General features: G+C 30.9%; 1 protein-coding gene across 1 annotated transcript; it reads right to left on the minus strand.

Annotated features, from left to right (window-relative positions):
- Positions 1-1,402: 1,402 nt before the first annotated feature.
- Smp_132730 (G-protein coupled receptor fragment, putative) lies at positions 1,403-19,148 on the minus strand (the record flags this gene model as incomplete). Its single annotated transcript, XM_018791973.1, has 2 exons — positions 1,403-2,558; positions 18,868-19,148. The coding sequence occupies 2 exons, from the start codon at positions 19,146-19,148 to the stop codon at positions 1,403-1,405; spliced, it is 1,437 nt and encodes a 478-aa protein (XP_018644880.1).
- Between the last annotated feature and the right edge of the window lie 8,526 nt (positions 19,149-27,674).

Consider the following 27,674-nt stretch of genomic DNA (forward strand, 5'->3'; position numbering starts at 1 on the left):
CTCCATTTTTCTGTATGCCGTTTACTACAGTTGAGAAGTAAACATCCTATGTAATCTCAACTATTCTGAAACCTATAACCTCGTTCATTTTTGTTAGCTCCTACTGAGTGTTAGTGTATCTACACAAATGGTATATTATGCACACGCTCACTATCAGTGTTTTAAAATCAAGTGCCAAATAATGTTTATAACGCTTTATGTATTTTAGTCTGACGCATTTAAAATAGAGTATTTGTGCATCAATTTTAAAAAACTTTCGAGATAAAGAGCGAAAGTATTGAATGATTAGTGAAAGTACCATCGGTAATGTGTGCGAAATTCCGAATAATCCCTATTAGGAGGATGTAAATTACTTGACAATATTGATAAACATACTTAGCTGTCAAATTATGGTACTGTTACTCGTTTGGTTTATGAATGTTCTATTCCAGGATGATTATCAACTAGACTGACAAATCAATATTTTAAATTTGTATTTTTTATAGTTGAAAACGGTGACATTCATTTTACTGACATTTTGCTGTTTAATGTTACTAGCCTTATCAAACCAATTGGCCGATAAATTTACTACAAAGAATTTGATATGTCCATTTGTGATTATTTATAGTGAAACAAAAACAGTAAAAATAAAGTTGGTAGTAACGTCTAGCAAAACAATTTTTTTAAAAAGAGATATGGATACTTTTTACCTTGAATAAGTTGACGGAAAGCCCATATTTGCTTATATAATGAAATGATAAAAACAAATATTACTCAGATTTTAGCATAAAGCAGGAAAGAATAAAATGGTTTAAACAAGGCATTATCAATCACAGTTATTTAGACAAAAATGCTATTATGAAACGAAGAAAATAATTATAGTTAGTGACAATCTATTTTGATACTATGCACTTACATTGCAACTTATACATTTGGTTACTTAGGAAAATGATATGATATAAATCGGTTAAGATGTGCAGAAGAAATAAAGTGTTCAGTACCGTATCTTCATAGATTTTAGAGGGACAGTAATAAACTTGTAAAATGAAAATTTTGAATTGTATAGTATCCTAGAGACATATTTCAGATCCTGTTTATCCCATAACAGTAGGATTATTTCTATATTTGATTAAGAGCATTATATTTGCTTTAAATTTTTTACTGAATTTGCGTAAAATAAGAAGCAATGGAACCTTGATTAAGATGTTAACTGGTTACTGTAGTCTATTAAACTATCAACATGTTTGGACATATCCAATTCGACTCAACTTTTGCCTGACTCAAACAGGATAGCAAAAACAATCATTGTATTCAAACAACATTTATGAATAATTGAAATGACAGTAACAAACAAAATTAGGAATAATATATATATAAGAAAATCCAAGTTGTTCATTAAACTGGAAAAAAGGTATATATATATTCATTTTGGGAAGTTAGAAGGTGGTTCATTAAGGTAATTTGTTTCTCTCAATAATCTTTGATTAGTTTCAGAAATTTTACATTTTTGACACAGACGACAACAAATAAACCTAAGTGTTTCCCGGAAATCTCTATTAAGAAATAAATAAAGAAAAAATGTTGATGCAAATGCAAATTGAGCTAAATTAATTGTTATCATTCTATATAAATGATAAGTTACACATGTTTGTATTTGATCAATGGAGCATACACCAAGTGTAGTGAATACTCGAACATAAGCTAATGATTGAGGTACTTGACCAATTAAAAATAATAAAATTACAGCTATTAATAAGATAGTTAATTTTCTTTGGGCATTTTGTCTTCGTTGTTTTGAACGATCTTGCAATATTGGTTTTTTGGTTTTAATACTACTATTATTATTATTATCATTATCATTATTATCGTGAGTATTCTTTCTGGATGTCGACTGGACTTCGTCTCTGTCAACCATTTTTTCTGGAATAGTAAGTTCATTTTCTTGAATTGACTGTAAATTGGATTCAGTAATTAATTTTTGTTCACCGAAATTATTTATAGCATCTGTACAACTATCTTGTGATGTATCATCGACTTGAATACGTTGTTTATGGGTTTTTGATATGCCAAATGTATTTCCAGATAGTTTATTTTCTTTGCTATTAGTATTATTATTCATTTTATTATTGGTAAATCGACGATTATGATGTGATACAAGTATAAACAGTAAACAATTTGAGACACATAAGAAACATAATGGAATAATTTGAACAAATACAATACGTAACCAAGAATAAAATGCATAATATGTGGAACGTGAAAAACTAGTTAAATCACTATGTAATTGTAATACACCATCAACATATTTCAGTGATACTCGTTGAATTGCAAAATATGGAATATTAAAAATAAATGCTATTATACATATCGAAGCAATTAATTGACGTGTAGTTTTACGTGTAAAATATCTTTTTGATAAAGACCAATGTTTCATACTCACATAACGTTCAATAGCAAGTGCTACAGTTAACCATGCACTGATATTTTCTGTCATATTTGATACAGGAGTTTCAACATATATACTGTACATATAAATATAGATAGCTGCATCCGTTGCATGATGATTCAAATGTGGAAGGCTAAAATGAAGCAAAGTACAAAAAATGTAATACACTTCTTTCAAATTCACAGTTATTTTAGGAAAAAAATGAAATATAGAGTAGACTGTTCAAAAAGGAATATCCTCTTTTTAGATATTTATTGATAAGTTTTGCTGAGAAAATTACTGCTTGTGATATTCTGAAGATTCTAAAACACCAGTTTCACACTTAACCTTTTAAATTAAAACGTTAATGCGACTACAATAGATCATTTCTTTTAAATATTAAATAGTCATAAAAACATTTATTTAGACTTTAACCAAAGATGTAAAATAAAAAAACTATTCCAATGTAAGAATTCCCGAAGTTATTGTATATAACTTCAGTGGCATTGCTCATTATATTCTTCAGGGTTTCACGAAGTCTAGGTGTTATATGGAAGTTTCTATACCAGCTTCACGCCAAATAACGATAAGATAGAATATTGTTCGACGATGGATTAGGTTCAGGATTACTAAAATTGGGTTACTCATACTATTTTAGTAGTATTAGCTGTTGTGAAAGTAACCGACTAGTGATAGGTATTATTTCGAAGTTTTACAATAGAATGTTTACTTTGATGCAGCATTAAATTTTTCTGACTAATCCAATAGAGACATTCAAAACCTATAAATATAAACAAACTAATATGATAATGAAAAATGATCCATTTATCTCGGATAGTTACTTTCTCGAAGAAAATAATATGTCGTTGAGAAAGACGTATATGGTTTACGCGAGTAACTGGTGTCTAAAACGACACTAGATGAATATTGTTAGAGTAACTTTCTATACTACAGCATACATCAAACTAATCAATATAAAATATTTTCGTGTGGGGGTACGGTTACTTATTGACCGAAGTATTTCTTTACATAGAAACATACCATGATTTTGCAGGGTTCATAATAGATATTATACTTAAATTCGGTAATAAATCGGATTACATTGTAAGCAAAGATGGATAGCGGCTAGCAGTGGAATCCAGGACGCGCGTTTCGTCCTATTTGGAACTCGTCAGCTGGATGTACCTGCATCTCAAAGTTGATGTTCACTCTGAGACTCGAACCAAGTACCTTTCTCTTCAAACGCCAACGCGTTATCCACTCGGCCACTGAGTCCTGATAGCCACTTGCTTGTGCGTCCTGGATTCCACTGCTAGCCACTATCTATTTTTGCTTACCATGCTTGTGAATTTAGGCTATATCGAGGCAATACGCACAGTGTGCACATATGCCAATTAGAGACTGACCAGTTGCAGTCCTAAAAACATCAATGGGAAGATCCAAACAAACAATACTAAGTAAATTTCAGACTACATTATTTTCACTTTACGTTTTCCTAGTGGTGTGGATGTTAACCGACGAAATATTAATTTACGTTATTGTTTAATAGTAAGTTGTAATTTCTAATTGTACATGGTTTTCCCGTATTGTTCAATGAAACGGAATAAGTGCTATCAGGTTTAGCCATTCACAGCCCTCTCAAACGTTTGGGTCATATATTTTCTCAACTATGCAAGTAATACAAATAATCTACTTGTTTTAGACTTGTTTAAACTAAATAATTATAAATCCTAATCGTTTATAGTTTACTGCTCGGCTAAATACTGGTAAGTTCGAAAAAACACTGCAGTTCTTGGAAAATTTTCCCTCATATCTATTTTATGAAAAACAAACAGAGAGTAATATAATTAGGAGAAATAGTTTTAGCAGCCAAACTGGTAGTAAAATCTTAAAACTGAATCCAGATGGCAGGTACTGACCATTTGAAAGTATCTATGAAATACAGGTTGACTAATTACTATCTGAATGGGTATTTAAGAGATATTTGTCGCATTACTGCATAGTCAGTGTTGAGAATTCTTTATTATAACAACAATTATAGTATTAAACAAAGCTATTATTACTATTATTTGCAAGTTGAAATCAAGCAAACTTATCAGAAATATGGGTTTAACTCTAAACATTTAGACGGATATTTTATTTGTCAAAGGATAACACATCACACAACCAGATTCCCCGATAAACAGACTAAGAACAAACTTTGGAGAATAAAAAGATTCATTGTATTTCGTGGCATACAGCGAATAATAACACAGAATAATATTATTACATGCATATGTTCACTTTGTAAAGTTTGGATAAATATTCGAAATTAAAATGATGATAATAATTAGATCAATTTATATTTATATGTTAGAAAATAAAGATGTAGAGCAATATAAGTGTTGTAGTTACTATTAGTCATAACCAAGATAAAAGAGGTTATTGGTTATGTAGTCATTGACTAAAATAAGAAATAAATTCAAATTAATATGTGAACATCAATACAATTATGCAAGAGATAAACATACTAAAAATTGAAAAAAGGAGGGGATTGAAAAACTCTAATAGAGATTATTTGATAAATACTTAGTCACTATGGCAGAGAAAGTCTAATGACATTTTCTTTTTGTATGTATATACCAAGTTGGTGAAGTGTAATAGCGATTGCCACTGCAAAATGAGTAAAATTAGTATTTTCTATCTTTCGATTATTGCGAATGAATCACTTATATTCCCTTCATGTCCAGTACTTAAAAGGAGCTTAGTAGAAATCCTTTCTCTATACTTGCCACCACAGGTACAGTTAAATTCATGTATGAGAGTGGAAGTGACGTTTGAAGGGTATTGATCTACCTTTGAATGGTATAACGTACACTTTGTGTTATATAGTGAAACCAGTTGAGTAGCAGCGTTGCTTCTTTTCATTACTGTCTTCATTCTTGATATGGAGCACCATTCGAAAGTAGCCTAATGCTAAGGTCAACCGATGGCAAGCAGAAGTGACCTTAATGATAAGTGCTTTGCATTGGCTAGGAAATGAATCAGTTTCCTATTGATAGATTGGTATATATACATGTATGAATGAGTATTTGTGGGTTTTGTTCGGTAGCTCAATGAGCTTTCTCGTTTACTCTTATGTTCTCGTTCAAGTAGTCAGTTGAGGGAATATCGCGTAGCACACCGTGTATCACTATCAGTTTTCAGACATCATCCAATACAACAATTCCATCAAATTCATCTAAAATCCCAACTTTCTTGAATGAAAAACAGATAAGCTGAGATTTTTTTTCAAACTTTTGGCTGTTTATCATTGCTAGAGTGTTCTTTCGCATATTTCACAATAGAAATAAGTTACGGATAGGTTTGGAATTCTTAACATCAATATCAGATAACATGCGTAAGAAACGTAGAATACTGTGGATCAAATATACTATTATTATTTACACATTAACTGAAGGAACATAAACAGCAGTTTCAGTGAAATACACGTTACCAAATTATACAAGTAAACCATTATTACTGAAAATATTTATAAAGGAAGTAATAATCATTAAGCATTTAATAGAAACCATTATATATTTTTTTCTGTATTTCCTTATGATTTGGAAACCATAGTTTTCAGTTAATTTTCCATTCTACTTAATCATATACTTCATTTAAGATAAAAAAAAAGTAAATCTACCATAGATTAAATTGTATGAAAAGTTTATTCATTGTTACCTATTTCTATGGGGGTAATTTCCTACAAGAATGGTTTAAAAAAATTTTTAAAAAATTTCTAAATAAAGATGATTTCAATTTTCAAAAATGGAACCCTTTTCTAATGTTATAAAACAAAAGAAGAAAAAAATCATTTTTAAAAAAAAATTTTATTATTTACAGTTCAATGGTATTGACTTAATTTACCCATCATCATTGTATTTTCTAAGTATTACTTTTTTTTATGTAAAATAAATAAATATTTTAGTTTTCATTAAAAAAGTATTTATTGTTAGATAATGAAATGATAGACACATTATAATATGATCTGTATTGTAATCTATTCTCCCTCTCTATTAATACAAAGTAGGTTTCATTCAAATAAAAAGAAAAAAAGAAAGAAGGATTAACATAATCTCTTTTTTTGTGGGGGGTTATTGGTCATTGTATGGAAAAACATAGAAAAAGAATGGAAGTAGTTCATATAATCTATGATCTTATATACATAAGATTAGTTAAGACTATTTTTATTGATAACACTTAAGTGTTTGTACTTTATTAGTTAATAAAAGAAAAAAATGTCGGTGGATAAAGCCTGTTACTTATATTAAGAGAATAAAAGTCTCATTTCATTGATGGTGTTTGAATTTTTAGTTGTTTTTAAAAGGTTAAATAAATCTCGTCGAATTCATTTAGTTACATATTTCCTTTAAATAACATTATAGATTGGTAATAAAAAGTGTTAATAGATTTTATGTATTGCTTAATCAATCTAATTTATTTGTACAAGAAAGCACCAAAAACATATGCGCCATCATGTGTCATTCAATTCGTGTGAGGTATGGAATAGTGACCGGGTGCCCAAATCTAGACAGGTGGTTTTATTAGAGGGTAACTTCCCATTGCTTAGTCATAAGATAGGTCTTAATATAATTCACATAAGGAACTCATGATAATAATGTATCATAATAATTTTATATAACTCTGATAAAGACGTTTTTATTCCATACTTCAGAGTAGTGAAATGCTTGAAACTTTAATAAAATCTGGAGAAACATGTAGCAGTTATCTAAGGTATGAGAAAAATTTGTAGAAAAGTAAACAATTACAAGTCATTCGATAAAACAGTAAACCTTCTTTTTTCAAATAAGGTTGTGGCTGTTGATTTTTCAACTATGAAATAACACGATATGTAATGTTATCTTTTTCGAAAGAACAACTTATATGAGCATTGAGCTTATTGAAGTATATTTTACTCAAAATTAATGTTAATGATACGTGGAAGATATTCATTATTGAATGAAAATTATTTGATAATTAAAGGATTAAGAAAAGTTAGTTTTAATATCAGAAGGGGTTTTCGTAGATATTATAGTAATTTTAAATGTTGAGATCATGAGTCAGTTGAAGCTAGATCACCATGGAAAACCTGGAAGTACTGAACGGCCGTTTCGTCTTATTGTCGGACTCCTCAGCAACTATAAAATTATTAAAATCTCCACAAAAACCCATCTTCTGACAATAATCATATGCTCACTAGTTACTGGCTTCAAGAAGTATTTCCTGAAATTCTAGTGAGAAGCAGTGATCAATGGAGTTCATCCACGTCTGTTGTGAGATAGTAACTCACTGAAAGCAATGGTGGACGGTGGCGCAATTTCATGAATTACTTGGAGTCAGACATTACCGCTGTTGGATGCCGGATCAATCGTCTAGAGGTTGAGCGCTAGCGCGTGATACTGACAGGTCCTGGGTTCGAATCTCGCGAGGTGGGACTGTAGACACGCACTACTTAGGAGTTCCATACTAGGACGAAATGGTCATTCAGTGCTTTCAGGTTTTCGATGGTGGTCTAGCTTCAATTGATTCATGATCTCAACCATTAAAAGTTGGTCTACCTAAAATGAATTACAAAATCTATAATATTAATGGATAAGAATAAGGTTTGAATTATTATGAATGATAAATATTGAAGTGAAAATCTGTCATTAATCATGTTAAACTATTAAAATAAATGTGAACACATGATTAAATATAATTAATAATAAAAAGAAATACATGCATTCATCAACTCATGTACAAAAATTTCGTGTATACCAATTAAATGACAATTTATGCAAACTAATAAAGATTATTCTAATGTGAATTATAGAAAATATTTCTAATGGGATATATAATACTGACAAGAGAATATTAAAAAAAATAATAATATAGATAGAATAGTCATGTTTTGATTTGTTGAAAAGATTTTGGTCATCAGTTTTTATAAATCATGGACAGTTAGAAGAATTGATATTCATTAAGAAAGCAAATTAGCGGTAACATATATTGTAGTGAATAAGAACACGGGTGGAAACAATCGGATGTATTGAAGCACGAATTACAGACTATCTCACTAAATTCTGATAATCATACAGTGAATAGTTAATTTGCAAAATAACAATCATTTGTCTCAATCTTGTCTGTTCCTTCTGCAAATATCAGTCCGTTTTCTCTGATTTCATTGTTCATTCATTTTCATAACAATTGCGTTTCCTTCCTATCCTTTCCTTATCGATCTTCTGCCACAATACATTCTATGTTTGACCATCACCATATACTACTTATATGGATATAAGTTGACTACATCATTTTATATTACATTTGAATGAATATATAAATTGAATAAAGTCATTTAGAAAAAGAAATGAAATACTTTAACTGTCTTGTTCTCTGATTTATACTGTGTAAACATTCAGGTATGAAAGTATAAGATAATTTATTGTAATATAATAAGTTACTATTCATTTTACAAAATTATTTAGGTATAATACTTTATAGGTGAAATATTCCATTCTACTATTCATTAGTTATGATGTAATTCATATTATTAAACTTTGATATTCTATCAGTCTCTTTGTTAAATTTTAACACGTTTAGAAATACATCATTACTTTAAACATTCATGTCATATAACATAGTAGTGTAGTGAATGAGAACACAGGTGAGGACAACGGATTATTTATTTAGCAAAAATTACAAAGTTCCTTGATAAAATAGAAAAACCATACTCTGATACTTCATTTGCAAAATGTTCGTTAATTGTCTCAGGCTTCATTGTTTCTGGATTTCTACACTAATCGCTTTCTGTTTCTGTTCTTTCCTTCTCGATCTTCTCAATCTTTTGCTGTCAGATATTCTATTCCTGACTCAAGATATATACTACTTATGTCAATATGAGTCGCCCACACCACAGTAGTTTTGATTAATTATTAAATAGCAAGATAGCAAGATTTATAAAATAAATAAAATAACTGATGAAATTTATGTGTTTATCTAATTTTTATCACTCAGGAAATAGAACATTTGAATATGGGGTCTATTAATGAATTGACAAGCATAAAATATTGCATTTTGATTGTATTTATAATTATACTACTCATTTATACCAAAGAATTTCAATGACATTTGAATTAATTATTTTCGACCGATATATTACATTATTGAGAGATTTTTTATAGGTTTTGATGTATATTATTTTTCCAGAGACTGTTCTAAGCTAGTCATATGATTCACTTTTCTAATAATAATTGTATACTTACTTTTATATATGTGGGATAAATTTACTTATTTTTCATTGAATTACATCATGCCCCACTAAGTCTATAAACGACATTTATGTAATAAACTTTTGAGGCATAGAAATAAAAAGGGAATATCTGGTGGTCAAATAAACGAAATTGTAAATCTTTGCATAAATTTATATGCGTTAACATGAAACTAACGAAGAAAGACCTCAGCTTGAACGATTCCATAAAACAAATGACTATGTTAACGGCTAACAAGGCAATTAACTAATGTTCTTAGGAACCTATAAATCCAGTGGTTCATCGAAAATCCATGAGGTTGGTATCTATATGAGACTCTTTATAGACTTTTTATGCCTCTCAACAGTTATATCAACTGAATTCCGTACAAGTGTATTGAAGCCAACTCTATTTTAAATTGAAACCATTAGGATATTCTCTTAACAAAAACGTAAAGATCATTGTGAATTAGTCTTCCGATAAGTAGATGCTTAAATGTTATTAATTTTTTACAAGAAAATGACTATTGCTCAATCAGCTGGTTGAATACTTAATATAATCTTCAAAATAAAACTTGGACTCAGCGTTTTCAAAAACTCAGGTTAGTATTCTATAAAGAAAATGAAGTTTTCAGGATCAACCGAACTTAAACTATCTTTTCAAACAGTCAAATCAACTTGTTCAACTCTGACATTGCTCATACACATTTACTAAATTACTTCTTTACTTTATAAATATTGCTTTTTTTACATCACACATTTTCACTAATACACAAGAGCATGTCTCCTGTACAATAATCTTTGAGTTGAATAGCTTAACATTAACGTGATCAAACTAGTTAGTATTTATTGAATAAATGATTTGCTCCATGTACTGATTAAGCTTGTCTTAGTTCTTAAAATGTCATTTGTTATCTGAAAGGATGACTTTTGCTAAGTTGAGAAACCTCAATAATTCTTTTTATCCCAGGTATTATAAATGTATTACTTCTTCATTAAATCAGTGCTACGTGTTCTGAAATCACTTAAAATGATGTGGGACTTTCTATTGTCACACACTACATGTGGTCTGGTAAGCTATATAAGACTAAATTTGCTTCATATATCTGTGATACATAATTTGAAATAAATGTTTATTCAAACGTATTAGTATAACATATGTTGTGTCAAGCTTTCTAGTCCAAACCAGTAGTCTCAAGTTATATTCACAATAGTTCCATTTCTCATTGTGTCCCTGAAGAGGAATTAAAGAACGTTCATAATTCCGATGCATTAATTATTTTCGTCTGACAAGTTTTTTTAATCTCTAGATCATTAAGCAACCTTCTCAAGATACCTGAAATCTCTGAAAACTTCAAGTTGTAATTTCTCTCCTCTTTTCGGTAGATCATAACACTTGTTAAATCATGAGAGATACAATCACATTACCTCGTATGATATTGTTGAAAAACGTCCCCGAACTGTCATTTGTTTTATTATCAACGAACTACATGGATTTGGCCCAAAAAGACTTTGTTTGATTAGCAGTCAGAACAAAAAGCACATTCACTACCTTAAATTCATGTTCGACGTGTACTTCACCAAATAAGGAACCTAATTATATGGCATATTCTTGGACTGATTATCATTGAAATCTGTGAAACCCATTTTATCCTAATTGGAATTCGTCAGCTCGAAATATCTACATCTAGTGTAGATATTTACAGTGATAGTTCAACACTATTTTAAATAGAACTAGAAATGAATTCTAAATTCTATTCCAATTTTTATTCAAAAATATACTAAAATCCTGTATCTGTGTGTGCTACCATGGAATTCCTTCAGTGCTCACGATTTCTTATAGAGAATGATTCATTGTCCTCCTGAATACGAAAAAAGGATGACTTAGAGTCTTAGATATATTAAGTACGTTGTTTTCATCAAGCTAGGTCTTGTGACACAGGAATGGTTAACATTAAGTAATCTGTACACATTAGTTTTATTTCCGATCCCACTTGGACTTATGATGTGTCTTGTTCAAAAACGTCAACATGATATTACTTTCAAATTATTATTTGGACCAAAAATTTAGCAGGTTTAGTCAGGACAAAAATTTCATTATTAACACACTTCAATTCTAATACAATTCAAACGACAGAAATTCACTGTGACATTATCCTTTATTTTTAGTACAATAACATTGAACATTTAACTAGAAAATGTTGGGACTAGTCAAGTATTAATAACCTAACCTTAAATGGGAGAGTCATTTATCAGTAAAATTTGAAATGAAATTTCCTGCTGCACAAAATACAAAATGAATTCTAACTATTTTTAACATACCAATACTCATGTTAAAACGACAGTGAATTGTATTTCACGAAAAAATGTTTTATTTTAAAGCACCGATGAGCGTTTTGCAGTGGACAGTGTTTCAAAGATGTGAAACTTGGTCATTCGAGATATAGATTTTATCACTACATATAATGAATCGGAAGTACAAGTTGGTAGCAAGAACACAGGTGTACTACTTATACCCATAAGACCAATAAATAATAAAAGTTCTGGCCAATATAGGAAGTAGGTTAAATTTGGATAAATAGACATTAAAATAATAAGCAAAAAACATCATAGACATTACGCGATAAGTAATGTATCAACAACTAGATTGTGAAAATCAAAACGGAAGGAGGGGAGAAAGACAAACAAGTGCAGAATGTGTAAAGTCATTAACATTTTTGATAAAGCCAGATAAAGCTGAAGAAGGGACGTGGGTGTCAAGAGTTTCTTGTCAACACATGCTGCGACAATAGGCTCTACTTCGTATAGCTTTTGCTTAATCATTAGTTAAGTTGCATGATAGTACGCCTAATATAGCTATCGCTATAGCATCAGCTAAATTTGTAGATAAATATCGAAAAGGCGAACTTGGGTAACCTAATTTTCATTTGAATAGGCATCACTGGTCGACTGAGAAATGTAAATGCAAGATTACTTGTATAAAACGCCCTTTTAACTGCCTTCAGTAGTCTATCAGGTTGGACATTAGTAGTTAGGATAAAACCTGATGACGACTTAAAATATCGTTGTCCGCTTATATAATTCGTCCTTATTTTTACAATTAATTTCTTTGATATTCGGTAAACGTTTGCTAGTTGTTATTTACTCTAGTGACAATGGGTACTGCTGTGGACAAATGCAAAGAAAAACTCAAACGATAACAAAAATACGAGGGAGGAATTTTTATTCAAGAGTAAGAAAGTCGAGGCGATATAAACAAACAAATTGATCTACAGAGGCTTACCTCATCAGAAAATGAAATGATAACTGGAAATTTTACAACGATATTTCTTCACGTTCACCCAATAGTCGTGTTTATATTTTAGCGATCAACTGGACTGCCATCGTCAGTCCAATTCTGAATTTCGAACATTTACAGTATTCTAAAACAGCAGTGTTTGTTAGGATAAAAATGAAGCTTACAGGGGATAGTTTTTTTCAGTTAGAGTTTTTATGACAAGGTTGTTTCCTACAAGATTGGGTTGTTGACTCCATGCTCAACCCTCATCCTTTACCCGAGCCTGGGGGCTGGCAGTAATCTTAAAAAGGCTACAGGCGGAGTTTGGTACATCGACCAAACGTCGAAACAGTTCTACTGTATGGAGCTGAAACTTGGAAAACAACTAAAACCATCATCAAAAATGCACGGGCATTTAAAACCGATTGTCTACGTAAGATACTCAATGTCCGTTGACCGAATCCCATCAGCAACAACCTACTGTGGGAGAAACCAAACCAAGTTCCAGCTAAAAAGGAAATTAGCAAAAGACGTTGGAGGTGGAAAAGACATACATTGAGGAATTCATCAAACTGCATTACAAGGCATGTGCTTACTTGGAAGTGTGACGGAAAGAGGATAAAAGGAAGACCAGGGAACACACTGACTCGGGTATTGTAACGGACATCAAAGGAATCGAAGGTAATTGGTAACAACTGAAAAGAGTCACCTAAAAAGTAGTCGGATGAAGAATACTGATGGATGGCCCTGTTGAGGTGATCCAGAAAACTTCTCGCAAATGACAAGAAAGGCTCAGGAAACATTAAGAAACATTTTATCCAATCAAGGTTTACTAGAAGTTTTGCCAGAAACATCACGAAAGTGAAAAACCACATGTAGAGTTTCTGACTGGCTGACTGTACTGTTACTATGCTTAGTAGCATTCCAGAATTTTCGGTAAAACCCAAAGACTTCTAAAATACTATGAAAACCCTATATTTTCTGTATATGAACGAAGCTTTGAAGTAAAGTGATTCTCGCATATTTTGCACCTTTTCTTTCGTGTTCAAATTGTTGTGTAGATTTATCCAGGGAGTTACGAGAATAGCTTAGGAATCGAGTATAGCGTTCAATTAGCAAAAATTATCAGGCCCATGCTCCTCCATGAGAGGAAACGGGAGTAAATAGGTGAATAACTAAAAAGCTAGTTCTTTAATCTTGACCATCAACATCTAGATCCTAATAAGAAATAATTTTAACATCCTAAAACATAACACTAAGTATTTGGTTAAACTTCTGATTAAAAAGTTTCTATTCATTTCTAGCATAATTATTTTAATAATTTCGGTCAGTTATCAGAAAAGTGTTTTAACACCATTCTTTTTTTCCGATACATTAGCATTGTCCTTTGATATATTCCTATAAATATTTCGGTTTTAATTTAAAGATGATTTTTTTTGCCAATTCAACCAAAAAAGAAAGTAGTATAGAAAATACATTTTGCTACTCCAATGAGCTGTAAATTACTTTTTTTAATTTGATGTTTAATTACTTAGAATGTTTATCACCACTCTTTTTTTATATTTCAAAACATTAAGGATTAATTCTTTTATTTATTTTAGACTTAACTTACCATGAATTTTAAAACAGTGCTATGATATAATGATAATTTCTAACAAACTACATACATACAATAGTATTAAACGAAGAGTGTTTAGTTAGTAGTATCTTTATCATTAACAACCAAATCTTTTTTATATTAGTCATTTCAAAACAAAGTTTCGTCATTTTTCTGTAGAGTAATTTCCATTTTCATTGATTTTTGAAAAGCCGCAGGTGACTAAAACGGAGCGACGATCAAAAAGCAGTAAATACTGAACAATTGTTTTGTCTTACTCCGATAATCGTGATCACCGCTCGACTACTCCTGTCACCTGAATCAAACCAAGAACCTTAGGGTCTCGTGGCTATAAGAATGCTATGTTTTGAATCCTTATACGGCCATTAAGATTCGATTTAGAATATAGCAATATTATTTTTCAACATCAAACTTTACGTATTTTTCTTCTAACATGAAAGACTCGGTCCTTCATTGGTTATATTTCTTGGATTCTTGTTGAAACTATTCATATGTTAAATGACGATTATACTTTGCTCAATTTTAACTATGGTGCTTACTAAAGACACCAATTCTGTGTACAACTAGGAGTAGAGAATATTGCACGGCAGATATGAAAGTGTTAATAACTCAATAAAATATTTGCCCAATATGGAGCGTTATATAGTTATGCACTTAGTAATTATCAACTGAAATTTCATTTATATTTGAAATATACAGTTATGTTTCATCTGAGTAATTAACTGATAACGAAAGGAAAGAAAATCAAAAATAACTATTACGTTGTACCAGGTCAAACCAATATATCCAATTATCAAAGAAAAGTAACCGGAGAAAAAGATAATATATGTCTGTGAGAAAAAACAGAAGAATATTTTGATGTAAATTAGGACATAAAACATTTTGAAATAAATCCATATGTTCATAACTAGGACATTTGTTTAATAGAGCTGTTAGGGAGAGTATTTTTAATTCATGTTTATGCAATATACAGCAGTCCGGATTAGTACAATTATTTGTTTAAAGAAAAATATTCTTGATAAAAATAAAGAGAGAAATGTAGTCAAATGAGATAGGTCAAGGTCGGAGATCAGATTGAATATATAAGTGAATACACTATGAGTGAGGTAAGATAAATCATATATCATATGAATAGAGAAGTAGTGAGTGTTTTTATAGGATGAATTTCCAAAAAATACATGGTAAAATGTACTATATTATACTGAAGAACACAGACCTGACATTATGGAATACTGGAGTTGAATTAAAAGTAGTTAAATAACTATCAGATAGACGGTCAAAGTTTAAGATTATAAATGATCGGTACCACACTATTCTAAACGGCTTGAATAGTTAAATGTAAACATTATACATTTATATCCGTTTTACCACTGTTGTTTCCACTGTCCTACTAATTATGCACGAAACGGGAACCACTGTTATTCTCATAAGAACACTAAGATCTAGTGAAAATACAAATTTAGTGACTTCTGAAAACATGTCGTTAAAAAAATTGGTACCAAAATGAGTTCATTTACTTATTGACTTTTGCACACAATAATATCACACGTGGAGAAAAATACAGTTACTAAGACAACTATACTAAATATAAACTAAATTAGTATCAAGGATATAAATATCACACTGAAGTCCATACATGTCATAATGGACGAATTCTCTGCAGAATTGATACAAAATATACTGACCTGAAATGCTGTCTATTTTTATCCACTGATCTCACAGACATATTTGTGTTTTTATGGAGTTTACTAGATTACTGTTTTTTTCTACGGTCTTTAACCTGTTTTATTCACAGTTTGAAACTATTCCACAGAATTATAATTTGATTGACTTAAGATTATTACAATATTATCTCAGCCAAACCAAATCTTGTAAATTTCAATAATTTTACGGTTAATGCTAAAGTTGGATTATATTCTTAAAGATTTTGATACTCCTAGTAACTAATTCCATCCTGTCTAACGTAATATTTTTGCATAATTTACGGAAAACAACGTTAAGAAATCTATACATAATATAGTATTTAGCCAATCTTTAATGAGAACTTGTAGTGATTTGAATGTCTGTGTAAATTATGTTCCTTGATTTCCTGTTAGTTTCTTTTTGTAAATGTATTACTTCATTATTTTGATGGACAATAGAAAATTGAACAATACATTTTTGAAATAATTTTGTATTGTTTTTTTAAAATCTTCCTATTGATATTTAGGACTGTAATTGATCAGTTTCTCATTGGCATATGTGCACCTTGTGCGGGTTACCTCGATACTGCTTTCAGTCGCAAGCATTATATACAAAGATGGATGGTTGCTAGCAGTGGAATCTACGAAGCGCGTTTCGTCCTATTTGGAACGCGTCAGCTGAATCTACTCGCATCTTGGAGTTGATATCCACCCAGGGACTCGAACCTAGTAACTTTTGCTTCAAATGCCACCGCGTTATACGCTTAGCTACTCAGTCCTTGTAGCCACCAGCTTGTGCGATGAGGTGAAGTTTAAATTCATTTTGTATTGTTTGTTTGAATCTCTCCATTGATGTTTAGGACTGCAGGTACGTCCAGCTGACGGGTCTCAAATGAGACGAAACACACCTTCTGTACTCAACTACTAGCCACCATTCATCTTTGTTTATATGACATTTTTGGTTTAATTTTGCCTGGTCTATTTAGGTTGTTCTATTCACTTTGTCAAAGTGGTCCAAAATTATTTCATGTCGATGTTGTACCAAACACAATAAATATCTTTTCCTTCACTTGAGTGAAACATTCATCTAGTTCAATAGGCTCAAATTTTATAACAAAATCTCATTCAAATAGCTCATAAGATGAACTTTTTATTTACTTTTCTCATTACTGAAAAACAGACTATTTCATACTGTTTTTGGTTTTATCTTCTCATTGATGTAAGATTTCCTTCGACATAGTTGTATTGGCTGAGGATGACTGTTTAAAGAGGTCAATTTCAGTCGGTGAGGGGAAACCAGTTCTCCGATTCGGCGAGAACGGTCCATTAAATATCAGCTAAGTTCCATCAAAATATTGTATAAATTCTTCCTCAATCAACCAAATTTGGAATTAAATTCACTGATACATTTTATGTTGAAATGAAGAATACATCTATGACTGAACAAGATATCAGGAAACGTTTAAGAGGACAGTTTTCATGTGGTAATGCTAACACTACATTAGTCAACTATGACTTCCAAGCTGATTCAACAAACTGGTATTCAAACTAAGTATTACTTTAATTTGATGATGTTTCGTCACAGTACCAGACCAACAAAAACAGATTTAAGTTCTCATTAAATGAACGCAGAACAAAAATCAAATCAACGGGAGATACAACCAAAACAAAGAAATAAACAATGACAAATTTAAGGTCAATAAGGACCAATCAACATCGAGGTGCACAGGACAAGCTGTGGAGAAATTCAAACACTTCACTTCTACCCGAAGTTTGTGCTGATGATGTCGTTCAGAAGGACGATGAAAGCTCCACGACCAAACCATCCAGCTCAGAGAACAAAACTCCATCAAAAACACAGAACCAAGAATGTCCATAGAACCAACACAAAGCGCTGTTCAAATGTCAGCAAACACGGTCACTGGTCATACTCAAGAACCTCAGAATGCTGAGGATTAAATATAACGAAATCTAAGCACGCAAATAAATTAATATAATGAACGAAAACAACTTTAAAATCTACAATATCGTAATTCTTATAGTCCTCAAATGCAGACACTCATTAAACTGTAAGATCACAAGGATAAATGAAGAACTGTTTATGGATACCGAAATGTCTCAAATGATACTACAAAAAGAACTCTCAAGATTTCTTGGGGACGGGGTGATATAGCAGGCGATAAGTAAACCTGATAGACTAGAATTTCATTGGTTTTTGAATGACTTACATAACCAATGTAAACCAACTATCGTCATTTCGCACGATCCTGATCCTTTTTGATTTTTCCTAAGAATTTGTTACAAACTTATCTCATTTTTTTAAATATTTAAGACGACTCATATTGCACCGGCCAACAACTCTGTGTACAAATATCTTTTGTCATTTATTCAAATTCCTGGCAACCATCATCTGGTGAATATTCAGCCAAGCGATGAATGACATTTATCCAACAAACGATAAAATTCATATGGCCCTTCACTGTTATAACACTAGTTTAATTATAAAACAATTATAAATACGTAATTGATATCCGCTTTTGAAGACTAAGTTAATTAAACTGTAACAGACAAGATGTTTATAACTTCGTTTAAAAATATCACACAAAATAAGAACAAAATGAATATTTTTAATAAACTTACAAAATACAACCTTGAGGTATTCTGACTCCTAAAGTAATAGCATCAGCAAGTGACAAAACTGTCATTAATATGTAAGCAGACGCTGAAAACTTCTTGCATATGAATACGCTGAAATTAATGATATTCAATATGAAGCCGATTGAACAAATTGTCGTTTGAATAAATACATAGGCAATAGCTACTATATATTGATAATCAATTGATGCTTTGTGTGATAATGTATTCGTTTGATAAGACTTATTATTATGAGAGGTAACTAAAATGATATCACTTGCATTCATACTTAGTAGACATGAATTTTTAGAATTGACTTTTCGTAAATAATGTGATGTAAAACATTACGTTGGTTTCTATTGTTCTTCCTAAAATTTGAATGTAAATAAAGAATAAAAAGCAGAGAATAATTTTTCAAGTAAACGAAAAGTTAAAACAGTCATTTTTTTATGCTGAAAAGAAAAACATCTTTCCTATTACAAAAGTCATTTACAAATGTTTATATGATTTAAATAGATTTAGCAAAGAAATCTATTTCTGAAGTAAAGTTACATTGGATAGTTTCAACGAAAGAATAATCAAAAATAGGGGCACCAGATACATACATATTATTTAAACACATAAACACATACAAAAAAGGCACCAGATATATATGCACCACACAAATCTCATTTGATTTGTATGAGGGCTGTGATACTGCCCGAGTGGAAGAACCGAGGCAGGTGGTTTTCTTAGGAGGCCACATCCGGAGCCTTTGACCTAAAGGTCTGATCCACAAAGCAGTGGAGCATCGTGAGGAGATTCAATTCCATGGTAGCCGGTGACCAACGGTTGGTTCATACTCCATTTGTTCATTCAGGATACTGGAGCCCATGTGCATCATTGGTTTGGAATCAAGGTTTTCCAACTCCCCTAGTTGGACCTTCCGTGTCCACCAACCCGATAAATCGCTTTTCGTCTTTCCAATTTCGTAAACAACACCCTCAACCACGAGAAGGCAGTGAGTAGGAATTTGCGTGGCCAAGTATAAGCATTTCGAGGGGGAAGAGCTGGGCTCTTCCCCCCATTTTCTGCCGTTTCAGGTCATTTAGGGGCAAAAAGTAGGCGCTCTGATTAAGCTAAAGAATTTTTTTCAGTCGTCTATACTTATTAACTTTATGGTCTGAACAATGTAATTTATTAGGTGACCTTCAATCTACTGCATTTCAATGAATTTTGAAATCCATAAATAAAGGAGACTGGAAATTGATACTGTGTAGTGTTATTGAAGTTTGCTTTGGTTAGATTAGTAAATTTCATACTTATATATTCAAATGGTCATTTATTCATATTTTTCATTTATTTCTATTTATTATATGATTGATTATATATTAAACATCGACTTATTGTTAACCCTTTCTTATAAGGTAAGACTAAATAAACTTAGTCTAATAACATATGATGAATATATATGATTTTTCATTACTAGTGTAAATATGCGACATACAAGTTACTTCTAATTGTATGATAAAATAGTACAAAGAAAAATAAATATTTGCTTTATATAGAGATATTATAACAGCAGAAAAAAACATTCGATAATAAGCAAACAACATTGTTCTAAAAACAGTGAGTAAATATAAATCAGTACACATGGACATGTATAATATATATGTAAGATTAAATAGAATTAAGCACAAAGCTGTAAGTAAACTGCATGCCTCACATTTAGAAAAATGTTATTCTGCGTATACTCTTTGTTAGGTTACAATATTAAAAACGGACATGACTGGATTTCTATTTTAAGGACTTTAAAGCTTGCACTAAATTAGATTATATTATTACATGTGGTTCTTTGATCACATATAAATATGTATTCATCAAACATCTGTCATTCTCTACTATTGAATGATGTTTAAAAATCGGAACAATACGTAACTTATTTTTCCGTGCTCAGACCCATGAAAAGCAATAAATGGCTTTAACGTACCTCTATCTCTCTGTATATATATATATATATATATAGTACATTTAATGATAGTAATAAAATTTTCAATACTGACTTCTGTCACGGTTTATTTTATCTAATGTGACAAAAAGCTATAGGAAATATAATTAGTTTCAAAATATACATGATTGCTAAAACATTTAATGACTGACAATTCATGGGAACCATTGTCGAAAGAATCCTTATTCTTTAAGAATGAGAAAAGGTATGTTCTGTTATTTTTATATTACAGAAAACCATTAAAAATTATGCTAAATATGTTTTTTTTAATGCAAGAAAACATTCTGTGATAACTGCAAAAACAGGCTAGTACAAGAACATTAAGCAGTGAACTTTTCACATGACATGTTTTAAATAAATTATATGTATCTCATGTATAGGTAACAACTAAGAGTTAACTTTTCGATAAGATGATGTCTGATTTACTTATGATAACAGGAAGAATAAAGCGTCCTTGTAATTTGTGAATGTTTTAATCAGTTTTAGATGTACGAAAATGAACGTCTTTTGAAGTAAAACATTCATCAATTTGTGTAGTGATTTAAGTTTTAACGCTTAGATTAATCACAATAATTGTAGGCGAATAAGGTGGACAGAAAAAAACGAAAAATGATTTACCAATCATCTATTAAGTATATTAGATTTGTGAATGTTAAATAATAGAATATATTGGTCAGCTAAACTTGTTAATATACTACAATTATTCTGGAAACCTAAGTGATGTAGTATAGGAAAATAAATTGATGGATAATCTAAGTACTTCTAATTTCCGAAGAACAGGAATTAAGTATCAAACTGTGTTCTTTATTAATAAAAACTGGTGTGTAAATATATAGAACTAATGAACTGATCTAAGTTAGACTGCTATCGAATACTTGGGAGAATTGGACTATTTTTTGTTCCTGTATGGAGCCTCTCGGCAGTGAACACTCACAGCGTTGCGAGCGAGAATCGCAAGTAGGAACTTCAGTTTTGTGGGTAAACGTTTAACCATCAACGAGTTTCAAAAAACCTTCACAACCCCGTTTTGCTAATTTTAATATGCTGACCAGTGATTAGCTCCACGGGAAGTTTTTGCGATCTTAATGAGGTATGATCAGTAGAACTAAATTTTGTCGGGTGTGAAGCAGTTATTCACCGAAGACGATGAAGGACGATCGCGCAATATGTTGAGTTGAATGAAGTTAGAGGTTAACACCATCGGAAGACGACTTAATGGTCTAAAGTTTAAATGTCCAGTCCTAACGCGAGGGTTTGCGAGTGTAAGCTGATGGGGGTTTTATACTGGGACGAGACGACTGTCCAGTTCTTCCAGATTTTCGATGGTGGTTTAACTTAGATAGATTGGTGATTTCATTGAAACTCAATGACCTTGGAAACCCCATATTTACAGCTGTGTATAGTTGTCCAACTAAATTAGTAATATTTAACATGTTCTATTGAGTTGACAAAAAACTTATAACATACTTTTCATGCATAGAGTTCCTTTAAAATACAATAGCATATTAATAAAATTTACAACCGTTTTGGGTGGTTGGAGTTAGTTGCCAGAAAATCTTTTGCTTAGATTTCGTTCAAATTGACGCTGGTCATGAGGAGACATTCGGAATCTAGATGCAAATGATCCTCCCATTGTGATTTGAACCATCATCATTCATCTTCGTGAGATTCTTCTAGGTGTGATGAAGTCATTATTATTTAATTCGAAGAGGTGAATCAAGTATACCTCTGAGTGTAGATTTGTAAAATTTAACAAGTGATTTCAGATGTTTGCTTCATAATGAAACAACATTACTATCCACATACTTTCTTCATTTCAGTATTCCTACTTAGTTTGAAAAATTCCTTTCATTTACATTAGGGGAAGATTAATAAACTATTAAAATTTTATTTAAAAAATTACAGGGCTTAAATTTAACTACTTTAGACACGGTAAAATGTTTATGGAAATGGATTTACAATGAATGCAAATCTAAACAATAATTTCAAATCTTTCTGGTAAAACTTTGCCAACCTTTTTTTTTGGTTTTTTATTTAATGTATTTCAAAAGAAGAAGTTAAATACTCTTTTGATTAGCGGAACCTTAACAATGCATTTGTTTTATTTTGTTTACTTAAATTGATTATGTCATGGAATATTAAAAAGGTAAATCATTCACATGATATGTTTATTAAAACAATAATTTGTGCTTAAATACAATTTTGTTATTTTAAGTTTATTAAATGCTTTTAATGTCACATGAATTGGATAGTTAATAAGTTTCAGAATACTTAAAACGAATGTGATAATATAACCTTTTATGGATCTTAATGTTTCATAAACCATAGTAACAGTTCACTCTTAATAGATACATATTGCAGATTTAAAAAGTTTTATATGGAAATACATTATGGAGACCTTAACGATTGTTAGTTTACGAGTTTTAGATAACTGTCAATTAAAATTTCTTATGAAATAATTGACATTATGAGAGAATTATGGAAATGTTATTTTAAAGAACTTTTGACATTATTTAACAGTCTTATTTGAATGTCAATTATTAAGGTGAAGATTTTTAAGAATCGGATTGAAGAAATAGACTTTAAAGACTAGCAGATTGTTTCAAGTGGTTGAATTATAAAATCGTCTTATAATAACATCTAGAAAGCGCTTTTGTATTGTGACTGCTAAGTAGTAAATGTCCTTTTCAATTGATATGTGAAATACAAGTTTTGATTAGGGACACACAAAGTACTAGGTAAGTGAGCACTTATATTATATTCCATACAGATTCTAAGCCTATTTTGATAATACGAATTGCATTTCAAGATAATGACCTATTTTGAGTGCATGTAAGTATAATAAAATGCTAATAATATAACTGAAATATTATCGCCTCGATAGAATGTATTAAGTAGCTCATTTAATATGATGTAATGTATACTTTATAGTAACAAGTCTAAATTCGAAGTGGATCTAAGCGTTTTGCTCATGTAACTATTCAGTTTCTTCGTTAAGGCTATTTAGACTACTTACACCAGTTTTTACGAATCCAGTAGGTTTCTAAATTATAAAACGGAAATGTTTAAGGTGACCAGATTTTTCGTATGACGAAATAATTATCAATGATTTTAAAGTGGATGCGCACTGCTGAAAAGTCCCACAATAGGACGAAACGGCCGTCCAGTGCTTCCAGGTTTTCCATGGTGGTCTAGCTTCCATTAACTCATGATTTCAATTATATATAAAGATTTTAAAGTTTGTTTGTGAATAATTTAACTTTTAGCTTTCATAGTAATTCAAGAATTTTCTACACTAGAATGATAGTAACATACTTTTACCTTGATTATATTTCAAAACACCTTTCTTTTGTTAGTAACTTAAACAAAACAAGTAAAAATGTATTTGTTGAAAGTTCCTTCTTATTTGATAAATAAAAAGGAACGAATCGAACGAAGAAATTTCTTTTCAACTAGTTTTTCATCATGGCTCTACACTAATTTCTATGTGTATTTACCAATTCAACTGCTCCTGTGGAGCCAGTTATATAGGGCGTACAATTCGGCAAGTTCGTCAACGAATAACAGAACACCATCCGTCGTGGCTAACCAAAGGACAGGTAAAAGGGGATTATGAGTTATATTCTCGCTCACTTGGTGGACACAGGTCATCAGGTTGAACTGAATAAAGCTTTTAAGGTTATCTACCATATTCCGTCAAATTTGCCACATGGTTTACGAGCTCGTCTATTACACATAGCTGAAGCCATCGCAATTCATATTCACAAACCGAACCTTTGTATCCAAAAGAAGTTTGTACAACCACTCTCGCTACCTTGGCCATCGGTATAGCGGAGTTTGTAGCAGAATTTCGGTAAACAATTATCTTATTCCTTCCATTTTTGTATTTTGTATTTTACTTATTCTCTTCATTCGTCTCTTGATTCTTACATAACTACTATATTACTGACCATTCATCAAAATATTTTGTTAGTTCTTTCTTCTCTTTTTTATATATTATGCAACGTAGCAACTGATTGATTTTCGAATAATAACTTTGATTAGTATTAATCCTTCTCTTCCAATTAATGTTAGTTTATAATCGATGTCATTATATAATTATTATGTAACGTATCTACTCCATGAGTGTTATTTAATTATCGTAAATCATATATATATATATATATACATTAGTATAGAGCCATGATGAAAAACTAATTGAAAAGAAATATCTTCGCTCGATTCATTCCTTTTTACTTATCAAATGTCAAAATGGGAATTTTTCTTCTTATTGACAGTTAGTTCATTAGAATGAGAGTTGAATAAATAATATGGTTACAAATTTTAAAATAGACTGTCAACAGTGAATTAAGCATTATTCAATAATATGGTGAGTTACGATCCTCAACAAAATGACTCTTTTATTGAAACAAGTGATTATTAATATTGTATTGTATATTCACGTTCCTGACAAGATGCTTGCCTTGTTTTTTTTGCATATCAAAATAGGAAAACTTAGCAGCGATAAATAATGTTCAATGCACTACTATAAAATCATGTACTACTTGTATAGGTTTTCTTAAACAATTGATAACAACTAACAAGCTGATATAGCATTCCAGAACTATTTTCTTCAAATATTTTAAGTCATTGAGTGTATATTATTTTTACTGATAGCTTGCTTGCTATTTGACATTAATCTCAATAAACAATAAATTTTCCCTAATTAGGTACAATGAAATGAAGATATCTCATAAGAAAAAATAAATTAGATTGTTTATCAACCTGTCACAAATGATTAATGATATTTTCAGCTGGTTTTCCTGTAAAATTAATTGCTTAATCAACTGTTTATTGTTTATATTTGATAAGCATATAAACTAATAATGAAATAGGTAATTCCAGTAAATAAATCTTATTAATCCATTGTTAACAGTTATTGACATATTACTTGTTACCTAGTTATTATCTATGGATAAATGTATTAGTCTTTAAGGTGATTATTTCTGTTTATTAGGACTTAGTCTTATTTTTTCATAGTTGAAATCATGAGTCAATTGTTGTTAGACCACCATGGAAAACCTGGAAGCTCTGGACGGCCGTTTCGTCCCATTGTGAGATCCTCAGAAGTGCGCATCGACGATCCCGCACTCGCGAGATTCCAACCCAGGACCTATCAGTCTCGAGCCAGAGCACTTAACCGATAGACCACTGAGATGGCATCTGATGGTGTTAATGTCTAATTTCAAGCAATCAACAAAGTTTGAGCAACCGTTCACCAATTGTCTTCAGTGAGTTGTTCTCTCACAACAGACTTGGTTGAACTCTACTGGTCACTGCTTCCCTCTAGAACTCCAGAACATGTATCTTGAAGTCAGTCACTAGTGAGCATATGGTTATAATCAGATGGGGTTTTTTGTGGTGATTAGTCTTATTGTAACCAAAAGTATTATTCACAAGTCTATGTTAACTTTCTTTTTATTAAGTTGCTATCTTAAAATGTTATTCATGTTATAATAAAGAATGAATTCATATTGATTCTTCAAAAATTCAATATTATAACAAGTCTAATAAGAATAGTAATGAAGAAATATATACGTTAATATACTTGGCAACATAGTTAAAAAATTTCTTTTAAAACGTTTTTTAAATTCGATAAAAATTAAGGGTTAATTAACTTTCATGCTAATTCCCTGGTTGATCTTCAAATACATATAAGATATTAAGTTATTCCATCTTAACTATAGAGATTTAATAGTTGAACATTTTTTTCACTTTATTCATAGTTACATGGAACGATATGTTTTATTTGTAAAATCAGTTTCAATAAAGTTGACATGTAAATAAGTTAGAAGGGGTTTTGTGGAGATTTCGTATTTTCATAGTTGAAAACATGAGTCAATTGAAGCTAGACCACCAAGGATTGGTTGAAGTTAGACATTAACACCATCAGATGCCGGCTCAGTGGTCTAGATGTTAAGTGCTCTGGCGCGAGACTGATAGGTCCTGGGTTCGAATCTCGTGAGGCAAGGTCGTGGGTGCGCACTTCTGAGGAGCCCCACAATAAGACGAAACGGCCGTCAAGCAGTGCTTCCAGGTTTTAGATAGTGGTCTAGTTTCAATTGACTAATGCTTTCAACTATGTATATAAGTATTTGATTATTTGGATTTATAAAACATCTGAAATTTTTATTTCTTTTTATTGAAGTAAATGATAATGAACAGTATAAAATCGATCACATAAACGATTGTTGATCACAAGAGAATTACATCCTAGGTGGTTTTCTTAGTTAGAATTTTGAAATTTAAAATGAGTAAAATGTGAAAACCAAATAATAGTAATCATGCATTTGAAGAATGACCAGAAGTGAGTTCAGTGATTTTCAATATTTCCTTGATTTATTTCAGGGTTAATGAATGGAAATATGATCTCTTACTATATAATAGCTTGATGATAAACAGCTGGAGGATTTAATAATATAATTTCTTTTTGAAAAACGTTTAACATTAGTGTTTACTTTAACTCTAAGTAATAAAAATAATTTATGTGTCTTTATCGAATGTTAAATAGTATCGAATATATAGAACGTTCTGTTACTTATTGGAGATCAATTGAAACTTGAATTTCATGGTCTGTTATTTATGGTTATAGTTTTTCTTATTTTATCAGTTAAATAAATAATTTATTAAAAAACTGAATTTTAACTAGACACTAATTTTTTTCATAGTTGAAATCATGAGTCAATTGAAGCTAGACCACCATCGAAAACCTGGAAGCACCGGACGGCCGTTTCGTCCTATTAGACATTAACACCGTTGGATGCCGGCTCAGTGGTCTATCGGTTAA

Source organism: Schistosoma mansoni, assembly GCF_000237925.1.
Source record: "Schistosoma mansoni, WGS project CABG00000000 data, chromosome 1 unplaced supercontig 0010, strain Puerto Rico, whole genome shotgun sequence".
Classification (NCBI taxonomy): domain Eukaryota; kingdom Metazoa; phylum Platyhelminthes; class Trematoda; order Strigeidida; family Schistosomatidae; genus Schistosoma; species Schistosoma mansoni.